Here is a 16875-nt window from a genome sequence, read left to right as displayed (position 1 = left end):
CTTCCTCCTCCTCCTCCATCTTCCCCAACCTCCTCCTCCTCCTCCTCTTCCACCTCCCGTCTCCTTTCTACCCCCATCACGCACTACTCACGCCTCTCTTCTTATTTTTTGGCGATCCCAACTTCCAGGCAACTTCTCCGTGGAGCTCCCAAAAAAAAGACACGCGCAAAAACTCCGGTGGATTCTTTTCATTCGAGCAGGCTGGCTCGCACACTTTGAACTTGGGCGACTCTTCCGTAAAAAAAAAGAAAAAGAAGCCAACTCCCCCCCTCTCCTCCTCTTCCTCCACCTCCTCCTGCACCTCCTCCTCCTCCTCCTCTTCCCCGCCCTCCTCCCCTTTCAGAAAGCGTTGTAAGGTGACCGACCATGGCCGCCGTCCCGGCTGCTCTCCTCCCGCCGACTTCGCTGGTCCCTCCGCCGGCGCCGCCACCTCCGTTGCCGCCCCCTCCACCTCCTCCACCGCCACCGCCGGTGTCGGCCGGGATGTCCGGCGGCATGAGCGCGTCCTCGCCGTCGGCCACCTCTTCTTCGTCTCCGTCTTCCTCCTCATCGCTGCCTCCCCTGCCGGCCGCATTAGGAGCCGCGCAGACGCTCTTCCGGTCCGAGCTGCTGGCCGCCGGCAGCCCGGTGGGCATGGCGTGCGCCGGCAAGCCGGTCTACTCCACGCCGTCGCCCGTGGAGAACATCCCGCAGAACAACGAGTGCAAGATGGTGGAGCTGCGCGGAGCCAAGGTGGCTTCGTTCACCGTGGACGGCTCCGAGCTCATCTGCCTCCCGCAGGCGTTCGACCTGTTCCTCAAGCACCTGGTGGGGGGCCTGCACACCGTCTACACTAAGCTCAAGAGGTTGGAGATCACGCCGGTGGTGTGCAACGTGGAGCAGGTCCGAATCCTTCGAGGGCTCGGGGCCATCCAGCCCGGCGTCAACCGATGCAAACTCATCTCCAGAAAGGACTTTGAGACGCTCTACAACGACTGCACAAACGCCAGGTGGGTCAAAAGTGTGCCGTGCAGATGGCGTGCGCACGTGCGGCTGTGTGCGCGTGTTTAGTGGTCTACTTTGCTCCGCGATATCATGTTTAGGTTAGTTTCTACAAAGTTTGATTCTTTTTTTGCGTTGTGTGAAACGTGCGGCAAAGTTGAGTTTACGGGAGGGTCAGAAAAAAAAGTTGATATAAAAGTTGGGTGCAAAGCACCAAAAAGTTTGCGGATGAATGAAATGACACCGGGTTTATTTGATTGTTTTTGATTTACGCTTGTAAAGGAAATTATAGATCCGCACGGTGTGGATTTTGTTTTAGTAAGGATAAACAGCTTGCCTCAAAACAAAACAAAACAATGTAAAATGTAAACAACACATGTAAACAAAACAAAAATAACACACGTATAGTATTTACATGTATAAAGGTCTTGGTGTGGACACTAAGGCTCCCAAATCTTTACATGATGGCAAATAGTAAATCATTTTTCCCCAGTGAAACACATTTTCCAAACCATATTTCGAAGTAAAATTCATATGATTTCTTTATTTTATTTTCATTGACTGCCAGTTCACTCCACTATAATTATTATAAATGTACCACATGCAGATGCCAGGAATTATGATATGAGATGAACGATCCTTAATTAAATAGCCTCCATTTGGAAAAAAAAACATGGCCATTATGACACACACAGTCATAAAACTCTCGAGATGAACACTATTTTGGGATGTCCATATTTATTAATATGCGGTGGTTAAAATCCACATATCAATAGTTGATTGTTGCTGATGTGCACACACACACCCCGTCACAAACACACACACGTGCAAGATGGTCAGGCCGATTGTCTTACCTGTCACTTTGATTGATTCCCTATTGATCCCTGACCGTAACCATGGAGACGAGCTGGAAATGCAAATATGAAGCCGTGGCGCACTGTTTGTAATCATTTCGAGACAATTGCTCCTATTAACAGATTTTCCCCTAGAATTACTCAAATTAATGCACACGCAGTTTTCATATTAAAAAGTGGATTCAATGTTCCCTTTTGCATTTTTGCTCGATACAAATCAGGCAAATCTGAGATCAGAAGACCCTGAGATTTTAGTAATAGAAAATATACAGCAAAAATACGATGCCTGGGTTCACGTTTATTTGAACATGTCAGTAAAATATTTGGGCTTTTTACGGTATTTCATTTAGAAAGTTATCTAAAATTCTTTGGATACTGTACATGCTTTTCACTGCCCGATAAAGCCTCATAAACATGCACCCCCCACCCCCGTTCGCAGGATACATTGCGGTCTTCTACCACAATTCATTTCTTGTTTAAATTAGACCTTCAAAGCTATTGCTGCACATGGTCTCAGGGGGCTTCGGTTGCCAAGGTCGCCCCCTCCCACATGCTTATGAGATATTAGTGAACTACGAGTGCTAAAACGGGCAAATCTTCACCCGCGTGCATCATCCACTTCCTGTGTGGTGACATAGTCTTACTCCTCCTGTCACTTGGCGAGGTGTGCGCTTGCGGGTGTCATTTTGGTGGATTGTTGCAGGGGGGGTTAAAGGATAATGCAGTGCCTCGCGCCGCTTTAATGACGCTAAAGTGGCGAGCTATTACGGGGCACACGGACACGGCGCTGTAATTGTCTGTGAAAGCCGCCAGGTCCGGCGGGTCGGTGGCGGGCTCCGAATCAATCAGTCAAGAGGAGGCCCGAGTGCGTCCGTCCCATTTAAAGTATTACATCACGTGCGAGAGGCATCTGCTGGATAAAAGGCTTCTGTTGCTTACAGTGATTTTATTTGCCGGGCATACGTGTCCGTATTTGTGTGTGTGTGTGTGATTGAACTGCCGCTGACAAGACAGTCAGCTTGTGTAAACAGGTTGCCCCCTCCCCAAGCCCCTTTTCCCACCCGTCAGATAAAGTAGTATGCCCTGGAAATAGTCTCACCCCCCCATCGCTTGCTCCTCTTCTTTATTTATGCAACAATGAGGTGACTAATACTTGTGAATTGCGTACAATAGGCTCGCACTATTTCACATGGAGCTTTTATGCCTCCTAACCCCTCCGTTTCACCCCCCCTCTCTGTCTATTGTGCTAAAACAACACAGTTCTACATTGTACCGTCACTCGTTACCTCTGGCAGAATTTCGATGGAACTTGCATGGAACTCACAGCTGCCACTTTTGAGAAATGCTGGTGTAAATGTCTAAAAATGTCTTAAACAAAAATGCTCTCCATACAGCTCTTTTTCATAGCATTTTTATAAATTCCTATATGAATTCATTAAGTGGTAAGCAGCCATTCAAGATACACTTTTTAAACAAGGACAAAAAACTGTATGTGCCTGTGTATTTTTCATTGGAATAGGAAAATGCTACCGTACACAATTGTTTTTTTTATTTTTTATGACCAGGCAAGGCAACGTAGGTACTACAAAACCTTTTATTTAAGATCATCCCTCAGTCAAATGCAGTAAATCAATGCCAGACCCTAAAAACATGGCCCTTTTCATGAAAAAAAAAAAAAAATCATACTCAACTTGTTAAGTTAATGAGGACCAAATAGTCGATGTGGCGCCTGCAAACTTTGATGGAGATACGAGACAAAAGATACACATTGTTAAACGTTTACTCAATCAATATCCTTCATTGCAGCACATACCAACTACACTCCCAACATGAAATCTTTACAGCAGTAACATATTAAAAAAAAGTTTGATATTAGTTGACCGCCCCCTCGTGCATACTATATCTTACCCCAAATGTACACACAATCCATTTCGCTAGCTAATTAAAGATGACGTTGGCTACCATTCCGGCGATTCTTACCACTAGGTGGCGCTGTATACACCACTTAACCCTTAATTCTCGCAAAGTAGATGTGGTAACTCTTGACGCTAAGTACAAAAAATAAAAATAAAACATGAAAATCCAGCCTTGGTGAACATGCGAACCTTTAAGCACTGTGTACGTACAGATCTTTTGTAATTACTGCCGATCTTTATGGGTACAGCCATTGCTGTTTTCTTTCCCCCCCGCCCCCGTACCACATACAATCCCAAATACACACAGATCTAGATTCAGTAATCTCCCTTACATTATGAGCGGCCCTCCAGGAGCCCCCTCTGTTCCAGCTACTTGTTTTCCTTTTCATTTTCCCCGCGGTGGGATGGAAAAGACTTCTTATTGCTGTGTGACACTTGAACTCTCTGAAAGGTTATTATAACATAAGAGGCGGAGGTGGCTTGGATGTGAACTGCTTGGTGGGCCTGAAGATATCAAATATCTCACATTGGTCTGCTGTCGCGGAGAAAGGCAACACCACGCCGGTGCAGCCATGTTGCAGTTAATTGACAATCATTGTCCCACCTGCCTCGCCCTGAAGGTTAAGCACCCCAGACAACGTTATGGCACTGAGAAGGAGCCCTTTCTTAACCATGTATGGGTAAACATATCCCATTTGCTACATTAATTTGGAAAAAGTGATAAAAACCATATGAATGTGAGAGAAATGATTATATTTGGAATTTTGGAGTCAAGGTTCAGAGTTGAAATCAGTTTAATTTGCTGTTGGCCTATGAAGCAGTAAATACATTTTTTTTTTACAATCATGTACAGCCACATGTAATAATTTGCTTTTGTAGTGTTATGGCTTGATCTGGTAATTGTAGTATAATTTCTATCAAGTTTTTTTTTCATTTAAAAATATCACATTGCTCGAAATGTATCAAATAAGGTTAAATAATTACAACTTGATTGTGCAAACAATGAGCATTTCTATTGAATATGACTTTACTTCATGCAATACAAGGTAATATCAAATACACTTTTGCTTGTATACTAAAAAAGACGTGTTTCTTCATTCGAAACGTGTTGATTTGGGATTATTTTTAATGGATTCTTTAAATGACCGTTTTTAAATATACCTTCATCAATTCCTTTCAACAAAAACACTCATTCGCGCCTTAAAACTGACAGCATGTAGAGACAGTCAACGTCACCACGTCTTGTTTGAGTGCGTTTAAGCTAATCGCATGCGCACACACCTGGAAGTGATGGTAATTGTTTTGCCTGGCGCTCGCTCTGCCACCGACAGCGCTTGCCCCCTTTTACCAGCCCTGCCCACCCCCTTCAACTGCGCTGCCGTTATAATATATTTGTTTTCTTACAAGCCGCCAAAGTGTTTACAGATACTCGAGGGGGGGATATTTCTGGATTCCGTTTCTAACGCGTCTAGCCCCGTTAAAGCGGGTGCCCAGCGACTCATCACCCGGCAACCGTATCCAAGAGGGAGCCGGGCCGATAAGTTCAAAAACAAGAGTGACAGATGCCTGATTAGACCAGCTAGGGGGCGGTGAGATAATGCTACGGCAAGCTGTTCTCAATCCATTCAAGCAATTCCTTCAAAGTCAAATTGTCACTCGATTTTTGGTAGGGATGTCCCCATCACATATTTTAGCACGTGACTCCGCCTCATTTTGAGAATCTGCCGATACCGAGCGCCGATCTGATACACAGTAAACGTATTAAGAAGGGGAAAAAAGTGCGATATCCAAGGATCTTTTGTCCATCCAATTTCAAGTGATATCACAACATTTCATCCCCTAAAATGAAGAAAAAAAATAAAGACAAAACCCCATTTTTAAGTTGTGCCGCACCAAAACAAGGTCGTAACCAAATTATTTTACGTCAATTTTATACAGCTAATAAAGTTGGTCACCCAATCCAATACATTGAGCTATTTTAATTGTGATTTGTTGGAGATTTTGTCTCAGTAGTGTCAATATAAATAAATATAGAATATAAAATAAGCTATTTATCTATACATTTTTGCATTATACTTAATGATGATTTATTTCTTAACTGTCATTCATGGTGAGAGGCGTCCAATTCAATGTGACTGGGAGGGCTGGCATCAATCAAACAATTGCTGCCAGCTCTTCCAGTCAAAATGGATAAAAACCTAAAAATGATACATTTTTGCATTATACTTAAGTATGATTTATTTCTCAACTGTAATTCAGGGTGAGAGGTGTCCAATCCAATGTTCCTGGGAGGGTTGACATCAATCAAACAATTGCTGCCAGCACTTCCAATCAAAATGGATAAAAACCTAAAAATGATACATTTTTGCATTATACTTCAGGATGATTTATTTCTTAACTGTCATTCACGGTGAGAGGCGTCCAATCCAATTTGACTGGGAGGGCTGGCATCAATCAAAGAATTGCTGCCAGCCCTTTTAGTCAAAATGGATAAAAACCTAAAAATGATAATTAACTCACTTCAAAAAAACACCTAGTTTTGATCTTTTGAAAATGATTAGATTGTGACCAATTTTCGATATCTGATCGGCGACATCACTCGTTTTTTTAGCGAGCCTTCAAAAAGGAGTGGGCTGTATTTTTATTTCCTTGGGTGAAGCTCTGCTAAATTTGATTAGGTGGCGTACATGTGCTCAAGTCAACTGTGCAGGTGGCAGATGGCGGCAAGGTGCGCCCGCCCTCCCCTAGCAAATAGTCTCCTTGAAAAATCAGAAGGGCTTTATTAAGTTGACGTTCATCCAGTTGGAACAAGTGCAAAAAGCTCCTGCCAAAAAGTCCAAACATTGTTTCCAGTCAAGAGGCTGCAGATTTGACTTGTTAAGAACGGCTTTGTTTCCCGCCGTCTTAATGACATCGGAGGCTGTTTGCACGGCAAAGACGCCCGTTTTGCTTCATTTTACTGATCTCATTTGTAGAAAGGCTATTTGTGCCGCACAGAAACAAGAGAGATTTTCTCGTTGAAAGTCATTGCAGCACTTTTTCCTTTTTATCAATTGATTCTTGTATTTGCCTTATTGTCTGAACGATAGCCGTTTTCATCTTTGAAGATATCTTGTAAATTTGCATTTTCCCCTTCAAATAGTCCGATTTTGTTATAAATATAGGCATAGATTACATTTTGTCAGCAGGGGGTGGTAGACGTCAGGATGTACCTTTTGCTGGAAACCCCTCAGTTACCTTTCCTATCCCTCAGTGTATTTATTGTAGTTGGTTTTAAAGTACTGTTGCAATTTTTAAGGCTTTTCTTCTCTGGTAATTATTGCATATGTTGTTGTATTGTTTTTTAGGTGCCCGGACACTTCGTCGCCGGACATTTCGTCGACGGACAATTCGTCCCCGGACACTTCGTCGCCAGACAATTATAATAACAGAAGAACTTAGGGTTTCGTTAAGAGGGGAGAGATTTGTTTTAGTCGAAGAGGAAGATATCATTTTAATGGCAACTGACACCAATCTCGATTCATTGGCAAAAAGTATGCACTGGTTTTGCGACGGTACGTTCGATAGTGCACCTGACAACCATCAACTCTATACCAGTGCATACTTTTTAAAATCGAGATTAGTGTCAGTTGCCATTAAAACGATATCTTCCTCTTGGACTAAAACAAATCTCTCCCCTCTTAACGAAGCCCTAAGTTCGTCTGTTATTATAACTGTCTGGCCAAGAAGTGTCCAGCGATGAATTGTCCGCCGACGAAATGTCCGGTCGACGAACTGTCTGGCGACGAACTGTCTGGCGACGAAGTGTCCGGCGACGAAATGTCCGGTCACGGTTTTTAAAATACATTTACAGTGAAACTTTCTTTTTATATGCAATTATTGTAAACAGGTGGATTTAACGTCACCTCAAATACTCAGTATTACCCCTCCACTACCAATATTTAGTCCTGGAAAAACCTTCAGTCACATGATTTATTTGCCATTAATCCATTTACAGCACGTGTGTTTTCATATGACTTACAGCCACAAATATTCTTATATGATGAGAACTTTTTTTCTCATTTACAACTGCTCATTCTCATGCAATTCTTCTTGTAATGATAGTACTCCATTGTTTGGACGTCTAGCGCCAGCAATGGCGGCCAATAAGTGAACTTTTTGGGCCAAAAGTAAACTATCCTACAGAAACAAACATGGTCTTGTCACCCCTAGTAAATATTCAACTACCCCTATGTTTACAACTTCATGACTTCTCAAAATTCCCCTGAACACGCCTTTAATATTGACTTACTAAGAATAGTTTAGACCCATTCATTTGTGGTTTTCATTAAGGTCGTAACATTTCACGCTTATAAAGTTCCAAGCGTTAACCGTGAGTTTTACCTGTTGATTTTTCCACCTTCACTATCACCCTCTTCTCAACACGTTGTCTTAGTGGAGCGCGTTTACGACAGGGCGGGACGCTAACCGCTACTGACAAGAAAAAGAAGAGGAACGGGCCCTGGGTCGTCACTGTCTAATACGGTCACATGGAGAAATTGATTTTCCTCTGAAATTAATTAATTTTTCATATTGCCTAAAGCCGTAGTTGAAGAAAAAAAAGAAGCGTATTTTCCGTTTTTAGAAAAGTATTGCCTAATCATATTAATGCTTTTTTTGCCCCAAGGATGAAAAGATAATTGTACAAATGCATTTGGAAATATGTATCACTGAGTATTTATGATTAAATTATGCAAATAAGCCGCTTCCCATCTTTGGCGGGGCCCAGATTGTCTAATTAGGATTGATATGGCGAGGAGATGTTGGAGTCTCAATACAAGCATGTCCAAAAGAGCAGAAAATTGAAAATGACAAGGATGGAATCCTTAAAAAGTGTCTCGTTTGCTCTCACACTAGCGAGCCCCCCCTCGCCCTCGCCCTCCCGCCCCCTTCCTCTTTTCTGTCTAATTCAGCGTGGCCGTATCAGGAGTTAATTTTCCCCAGCTTCATTTCTCGTCTGAGTTGACAGGAAAAGAAATCCATCAGGGAGGCCATCTCAAATGGGATTGCACAAATTTCCTGCACTTTTTTTTTTCAAGGCGGCCATCAGGGATGAAGCTTCTCCTGCATAAACACACAGATGTTGTTACTTTTTCTTTAGCCCTCTACTCCAAACAAGCAGCTCACTTTTAATAATGTTAGCTTACTATAGCTATAGAATGTTAGTTTATTGCGGTGACGTCTCGATCTGATACTCGGTTCGACTAATTTTGGACAATTGGACACGATTGAATTTGATCTCAAAGCATTTTGTGACTAGAAATATACAAATTAAGGGATTTATCATTTACGTATTCAATTATATTTTGCATTATTCCTACTAAAACCCAGTCTTTTTTTATTACTCAATTTCACACGACAGTCTAACAAATGAGAGTGGCAAGATTTTTTTTTATTTAAAAAATGGAGTGAAACATGAAAATAGATTTCAAACAGTCAGTTAAAATCACTGTAACCCTTTTTTTCTCCTATTTTATCCTTCGGTTGAAGAGCACACTGCATAATCAGTTATATTTATATATATATATAAAAAAAGAAGACCCGATTGTTATCTAATCTTTACCTGGCAGTGAGCAAGAAACCCCCCCCGAGCTAATGACACTCGAGACTAGCGACTCATTCTTCATGAAGCTTCAAAAGCTTTTCACCCTCAGTCAATACTTTGTGATGACCAACCAAAGAAAAATGACCTTAACTCTCTTTGACGGGAAGTCTGAAGCAGAAAAACACTCCATGCAGTCGCCGTGTGTGTGTGAGTGCGCTCTCGCGTATGTTGTTTTGGATTCAATCTCACATTGCTGACTTGAGTCAGCAGATGAAACACGGCTTTGATTTTCAGCGCATTTAAGGCGCTGTTTAACGCAAGGGTGTCAGAGTCGGGTCGGTTCGCGGGCCGCTTTAACGTCAACTGGATTTCACGTGGGCCGGACCATTTTAGATATAATATTTAGATTTTTTTTAATAAATGGATTAAAAGAACTGGATTAAAAGCCCTGAATATTCAGTTTTTTATAGATCTACAACAATGTTTATTTTAGCTTTTTTTTTTACATATATTTTTAGATTTTACAAAATGATTTTTGAACTAAAAACCGAAAAAAATGATTAAAAAATTACAATTATTTTATTTAAAAGGGGGAAAATCAGGAAATTTAATGTACATCTATACTCTTCATTTTAATTTGATCCTAACACAGAAAGTCGGCACTCATGATTTACTTTCCCGGGCCGCACAAAATGATGCGGCGGGCCAGATTTGGCCCCCGGGCCATCACTTTGACACCTGTGGTTTAACGTATGAATAAAAAAGCTCAATCGGAAATATATTAAACAAAAAATGTCGTACTTAACACAATGTAGCATTTTCAATGAACCGAAAGTTTTCCGACTTTGACCGTTGGCGACATAAGGTCTTTGCGCCCACAAAACCGGATTTAGCGACGAGTGAGCCCTTTTCGCGCCTATTTATGATGCTAAGCTGTGTTTCCATGGTAATTGCTTTTCTTTTGGACAACCTAGAAGACCCAGCTTTCTTTATAAGGGTCATTATGTGAAAAAAGAAGGGCGAAAAGGCCAAGATCATCCTAGCTGACACAGACAGTCACCATGAATGCACCAAAAGAAAGTACGGCGCAAGGGAATGAATGGCGGATGAGACACGGGCGTCAGAAAGTCCAAATGTCATTGGTCGAGAACTTCGTGACCTGAGAAAATGACTTTTTTATTCTAACAAATAACAATTTCAGTAAAGCTGAGCTCCCTTGAGCGAGTTTCTCGATACTTTCAGTCACGGATTTGAACAACGGATGCCTGCCTCAAGCAACAGAGCTAGCGGGGGTCCACAGAGGTCTTTCCCCTCAGCATCGCTTCGGCCTGACGGCACCTGAGCTCGTCGGCGACGACAGCGCCTGTCACTCTTTAAGGGGAAGGTAATAATGGCGAGGCACCGCGGTAAAGTGGTGGCTCGGGCGATTTTGAAGAATCAGGGAGATGCTGACATTTAAGTCGGCAAGGGGGGACGAACGAGAGCGGCCAATAAAAAGCCTCCCACGGTTAATCCGGCTGGACGGAGGAAGAAAGACACAGGTAGAATTAAAGGTGGCTGCTAGTGTCAGTGCCGGATAGAAATGCTTTGACGCGCTGTTATTGATAGGCCACTCACAGCCTTCCAGGGGTCAAAGGGCAACTGTGCTTTCGGACAGGAAAAGTATTTTATTTTTTAAGTGGTGAATGTTTAAAGAATCCGCATGTAATATTTTATCCTTGACATTTTGGTTCGCCACTAACCTTTGAAAACAGTCAACAAAATCAAATCATGATTGGAAGTCTTGGGTTCACTTAATTTTTGGTATAAATAAGGCTGGGAAAATCTACGTAAATGCTTTTGTTATTAAAAATGGAAGTATTAGAAATTTTTATCGAATCTGCTACACTTTGCCGTCAAATTGCATGGAACGTCTATCGCCATCTATGGGAGTCAACGAGTTAATACTTCAAATTAACTACATTAGATTAAATTAAATACATTTTGTTTTTAGCCGATTGTGATCTTTTACAGTAATACCTCATTTATGGCAATTAATCGGTTCCAAGACCAGACGCAGTAGGTGAATATTTAATATTATTTTTACTTTAAAACCCCACTCTACAATAATTTAACTCCCAAAATAGACAGTCTTCTAATGACTAGTGAAATGAGCTCCAATTGTGACTTGTCTTTTTCACCATTTTATGTTGCTATTATCGTTCCTGCACTATACATATATATATATTTTTTAATATATTTAGCGGACTCAAACCATGATGTAGTAAAAGTCGCTAGGTATTGCTGTAATCGGGACACGTGGACAATTGCTTTTGACCTTTTGAAAACATTTATGGGGTTGCCATTTTCTCTCTAGTACCTTTCTTGATCTTACGTCCTAAGCTTTTCTTGACCTCAAACAGTTCAGTGCATCTCATCTTCAAATCAGCAAGTTGCGCCCATGCGGATGCTTTCGAGCCTTGAGCGTCAGAAACACAACTTTTTTTTATAAATAATCCGATGCGACGCCTCCTATCTGGAAATAAACACGGCTCACGGTTATAAAGTGGCCCCGGGCTAAGGCGGCGCGTCCACATACATTAACCCCCGCCGTGCTCGCACATTTGTAGCGCGCGAGTGAGCCGGCTAGTGTGAAAGAGAGAGAGAAAGAAGTTCACATGTGAATGGTCTTGGGTGAAAAGCGGGATGAAGTGAGTCAAGCTGACATAGCATGCCAATACGCTTTGTCTCATTCCCAATGCTGTATTCATTTGTGGCGCTCGCACATTTATTGCATGATTGACAATTATGAGAGGCCGACCTACTTCTTTGTCAGGCTTTTTCATGGCTTCTTTCTTGCATGCATTGTATAGAGAGAGCGCCTGCCTCTGTGCGGGCCACGTTTAGTCCGAGGGATCTGCTCCACATGGACTCGCTTATCAAGCTCTTCTATTTTTTTATTTCCTTTAATGCTTTCTTAGATTTAGCATCGAATCATCTGCCGTGTTGAGAGAAAAAGAAAAATGAATTTGTTCGCTCATTAAGCAGAGAAATGTAAAAAGTACTGTATTTTCTCGCATATAAGCCGCGTCTGCGTATAAGCCGTAACCTTAAAGGAACCGATATGGCTTTTGTTTAGGCGATATAAATTGGAATCTTTTTTTATACGCATGTAATGAGTTGTTAAGTAGTTGTTTTAGTTTGATCATCCAATTCTCAAATACGCACTTTTTCTTCCTGGCAGAGGGGGCTTGTCAGTGAAAGACTTGATTTAAATCTTCCGTTCCTTTATCCTTTTATGGCTCATTCTACCTATTGTGCCCAGTCGAGCTTGGATCGCTTACGAGTGTCGAGGAGAGCGAGATACCTCCTGGGAATGCTGCTTGACTGGGCCCGGCAAATGATACAAGGCGGGCTTTAGCTGCAAGTTAATATCCTGCAAAATTGTCCCACACGGTCTTGGTGGCAGAACGCCGATGATTAAATGACACAAGCATATCAAAAACATTTTTCGCAGGCTACTGAGTCTGAAGTGTCTCCCAAGGTTACTGGCAGTTGGGGCGGTCTGGGCGGTTAATTTCCACATGCAGAAAAAAAGAAAAGTCGTAGTTATGGTTGTCGTAATTAAAAAAGATATTTCTATATATTGAAATGGATGAATTGTGTATTGTCTTATTGACTACTTTTTCATTCCAGTTGGTTTGGAGTTGATTTAGTTGATGTCGCACTTGATTGACTTTTTAATACTCAAATTTTTTTCCCAATTGTAAGTTAAAATGCACTGTATTTAACATTGCAACACAGAAAACCTATAGATATTTTGATGGATTGGATTGTTCTTCCCTAATAATATATTATCATAAGAACTTGTATTGTAAAATCTCACCAGAATCAATTTCCCACATTCAATTTTTGTATTCCGACTCGTCGCACGATAAAATCTACGAATCCCGACTACTTTTTTCCTTTGAGTCATTCGCCATTAGTTTCAACAATGCAGAGGCAAACCGTTCCATCAATTTTTTCATTATAGAATTTCAATAGTGACGTCTCTGTGAGTACTTATCCTTTATTTTTGAATACTCCTTAACAAGATCCTACCATTTAATTTGTGTGTAAACTGATCGTGGGACTTTAACGAAGATCTTGCTGATCCATTTCCTAAGCAAAAGCATGTCATGCTTTGTTTTAAACCACATGAAAGATGGTGTACTAAAAACCCCAAGGTCCTCCTACAGTTATCAAATGGCCTTTTTTTTTTTTATCCCCCCGCTGACCTTTCAAGAGGCCAGGCTGAAATGAAGACAATGCAGAAAGAAATACAGATCGCGTTTCGGACATCAAACCTTTCTTTGTGCCGTTTATTTGCTCTGGGAAGGAAAAAAAACGAGCCGTCATTTGAACACAGGAAGAATAGAAAGAATGAGGCGCTCACAGCAACAGTTTATGTTACGCAGTGGCGGATACAGTCCGTTTTTTTTTTATTATTTCTTCCCTTATCTGATGCTCGCAGGAGCGCTGGAGTCTCTGCGAGTGTACTCGTGTTCATCCACCACTAAGCTCTTTGGTGTGTTTGAGCGTCTGTAAACATTGGCTATTTTGTGTTGACATCGACAGCTGTGCCATTTCCTGTTCCTGTTGTTGCAAGCTACAGTCGTTTGTGGAACAAGGCTCAAGTATGGGAGGAAACGGACAAGTTTTCATAAGAGATATTGAAACCATTTCTTTACATCTGTTTTTTTTCTTGGCCTGAAAGCCACGCCTTGTTTCCACTTTTGTTTTGAACCCTGCAATCCATAAGGCTTTTTATTTGTGGATTTACATCTTGCTTACTTCCTTCATTTATTCAATGATGTCGCCATTATAGGAGCATTCACATTTTCTACCTAAAAAAGTTTTACTTGAAAGTAGCAATTTATTTGGGTAGTGATTGTTCATGCTGATGTGCGGAATTCATGGTTAAATATATAAAAGGTGTGTCATTGACTTGTCAGTCGGTCTAATGCTAAAAATGTGACGCTCCGCTACCAGAGAATTCCAAGCAAGCAAGGGATGTTAGCTAATAGAATTTTCTTTCAAATTCCATAATGCACACGACATTGTGAGATTGCATTTTTTGCAAAAAGCCTCGGACGCCATCCATGCTTGATATGATTGCAGTGGTCAAGTCATCAGCCTTATGGATGCGACAGAATGTTATCAGGATGCCTGATGGCACCCTGGATTCCTGCCATTCTTCTACACATTCCAGAGGAGAGCGTTGGAGTGTCAGTGCCCGCAGACCCTCCAGAGCCCCCCCCCTGGAGTCCCTGCTGGGGCCCGGCCTGTTGACAGTTCCCTGGCACTCTTGTCCCAGCAGGAAGACATCAGTTGCAGGAACGGAGATGGCTGTAGATGACAGCCGTCTGGTCAGTGAGGAAGGACACAGTCGGAGGAGATTAAGCTTCACCCGAGGGTCACTACCTTCCCAAGGCGGGCTGGAATTAGTTGGGATTTTTTTGGTAGCCGACTCAGGCTATCCATTGTGAGGGAATCGTTGAATTATTTACAAGGCATTTACGATATATTTTTTTATATTCATTTCAAATTGCTTTGTACTGCGTGTGCAATGAAGTGTTGTACAGTTTATTTGTACCGCTTATCCTCACAAAGGAGGTGGGGGTGCTGGAGCCTATACGAGCTGACAATAGGTACCAATCGCAGGGCACAAAGAGACAGTCGTTCAGAGGAAACTAGTGTACGTGAAGGAAATGCGTTTAAAGGCTGGATTAGATACATTTTATTTTTAATGAATGACATGTTACATTAAGGAGGCTAATAGACCACAGAATGGAACCTGCCACAAGATTTGGGGAAAATGGCATAAACCTGGGAAGAAGAGTCATTACCGCTTGTTTGGGTGGTATTGATTTGAAATGAGTATCTTTAATTTTTTGGATACATTGAGACTCATTTGATCAAAATGCGCTCTTGCTTATTTGCATTTAAATTGGTGTTAGATAAAGCCTCTGTTGTGTGTTGAGTTTAAAAAGCAAATATATTTCTGGTATCGCTCCTTATCCAAAAAAGATCAATGTTTACCACAACGCAATGGATATTAATTCCTGATAGCAGATCCATACCTATGCCGGACTTGTGATAAAGAACCATTTTACTGCAATATCTTTATAGCTATTAAAACAAACCGCGCCTTCCTGAACACCTGACAGTGCATTCTCCTAAGTAGCATGTTGGGGCAACGTCAGGGGTGGTCGTCCATCTCCCGACGAGAGCGCAGTTAATTGAAAACAATATTAGTCGTTAAAAGCAATCTTCTTCATCACGCCGGGGCGGCCGTTTCATTGTTCTATTAGTTGCACTGCGGCGGGCCTCTCTCTCGTCTCGTCTCGTCTCGTCTCCGCTGCTGCGCCGTGCTACGCCGCCTTAGGTTTGTTCTGACAGATCCGACTAGCGCTGAACAAATCCTCACATTTAAACCCCGCCGGTATTAAACACTCATGTAGCGCATTTGTAAGGTCGTCGGAGACCCGGCGCGCTCTCATAAGTCTCCTTTAGCGGCGCTGATGGCTGATGTCAGGCATGTCTGCGGCCTGAAAGGAAACACGGGCAGATAGCGTTTGATTCGTGATGGAGATGGCTCCGCGGCAGAGTAGAGCTCCGGTGATTAATAATGCTGCAAATACGGGAGAAAAAAAAGGATGTCAACTCCCGGACGCCCTAATGAAAGCTCTTGAACGTATCTCGGAGAGCCGATATGTTGACAGCGGATGATGCAAATGAGGCGTAATGTGGACGCTAACCTGAAATGAATCACCTCGCTGTCTCCGCGGCGAAGGCGGGCTCGCCGTTTACGCCACGCAAAGCTTGCGGTGACACTCTGCCGCCTTTTGTCTCCGAGTGCTAACTGTATTTAATTTCACATCTTATCGGTGCCGGGCTTTGTCTGTCGCCGAGTGTCTGCGCGGCAGAGGCGACCTCTGGAGATAAACTCTGTCAAGCTCTGGGGTGATTTATTAAATTCTGATTTCTGTGAAGGACTTTAATGTCGAGGGGGCAGGGGGAATGGATGGCGAGGGGGGGAGGAGGTGGGCGGGAGAAAATATGTTGCAGGTGTCCCTGCCAGCTTCGGGCTACAGCTCCCTTTCTACGTGAGAGGCCTTCTTGGCAATTGAATGAGTGGTTGAATCTGTGGTTGCTTTTATACTCCACTTGAAAGTTTGTTCTTTCTTCCTCTGTCGTTTTTTGCTGTGTCCCAAAGCAAAATAGGCTGGATAAAGTCAACCTGCAAATTTGCTGGCATTTGAGGTGGCGTTAGAGCTGTAATAGAACGGATGTTCAGTCAAAATGGTTTGGAGTGTCTAGCGCTGTCAATGGCGGCAAGTAAGTTAACTTTTTTGGGCCAAAAATAAAGCCACATGAGATCTAGTTGCCATTAATGTGGCCCGCGAACCAAACTGAGTTTGACACCCCTGGTCTAGATCATCTAAAAGTCAGTTTTGGGTGACATCTGGCCGCTTATGCTCACAAAAAATATATAACAAAGGTGCTTGCGGTCAGTGTA

The 16875-nt window shown here is 42.5% G+C and overlaps 1 protein-coding gene across 5 annotated transcripts in view; it reads left to right on the top strand.

The window, feature by feature from the left end:
• The first annotated feature begins 264 nt into the window (after positions 1-264).
• dachd (dachshund d) overlaps positions 265-16875 on the top strand; it is a 104582-nt gene continuing 87971 nt past the window's right edge. For 2 of the 5 annotated variants that reach the window (XM_077617213.1, XM_077617212.1), the window contains exon 1: positions 268-989. In XM_077617213.1, the coding sequence (XP_077473339.1) occupies positions 367-989 (623 nt within the window). In that variant the 5' untranslated portion in view covers positions 268-366. Of the gene's footprint in view, positions 990-16875 lie in introns of all 5 variants that reach the window. The other 3 variants (XM_077617214.1, XM_077617211.1, XM_077617215.1) reach the window with 3 other exon arrangements.

The sequence above is a fragment of the Stigmatopora argus genome, chromosome 13, assembly GCF_051989625.1.
Source record: "Stigmatopora argus isolate UIUO_Sarg chromosome 13, RoL_Sarg_1.0, whole genome shotgun sequence".
NCBI lineage: Eukaryota > Metazoa > Chordata > Actinopteri > Syngnathiformes > Syngnathidae > Stigmatopora > Stigmatopora argus.
The sequence above is the reverse complement of the archived record's forward strand: the minus strand, read 5'-3'. Positions and strand labels throughout refer to the sequence as shown.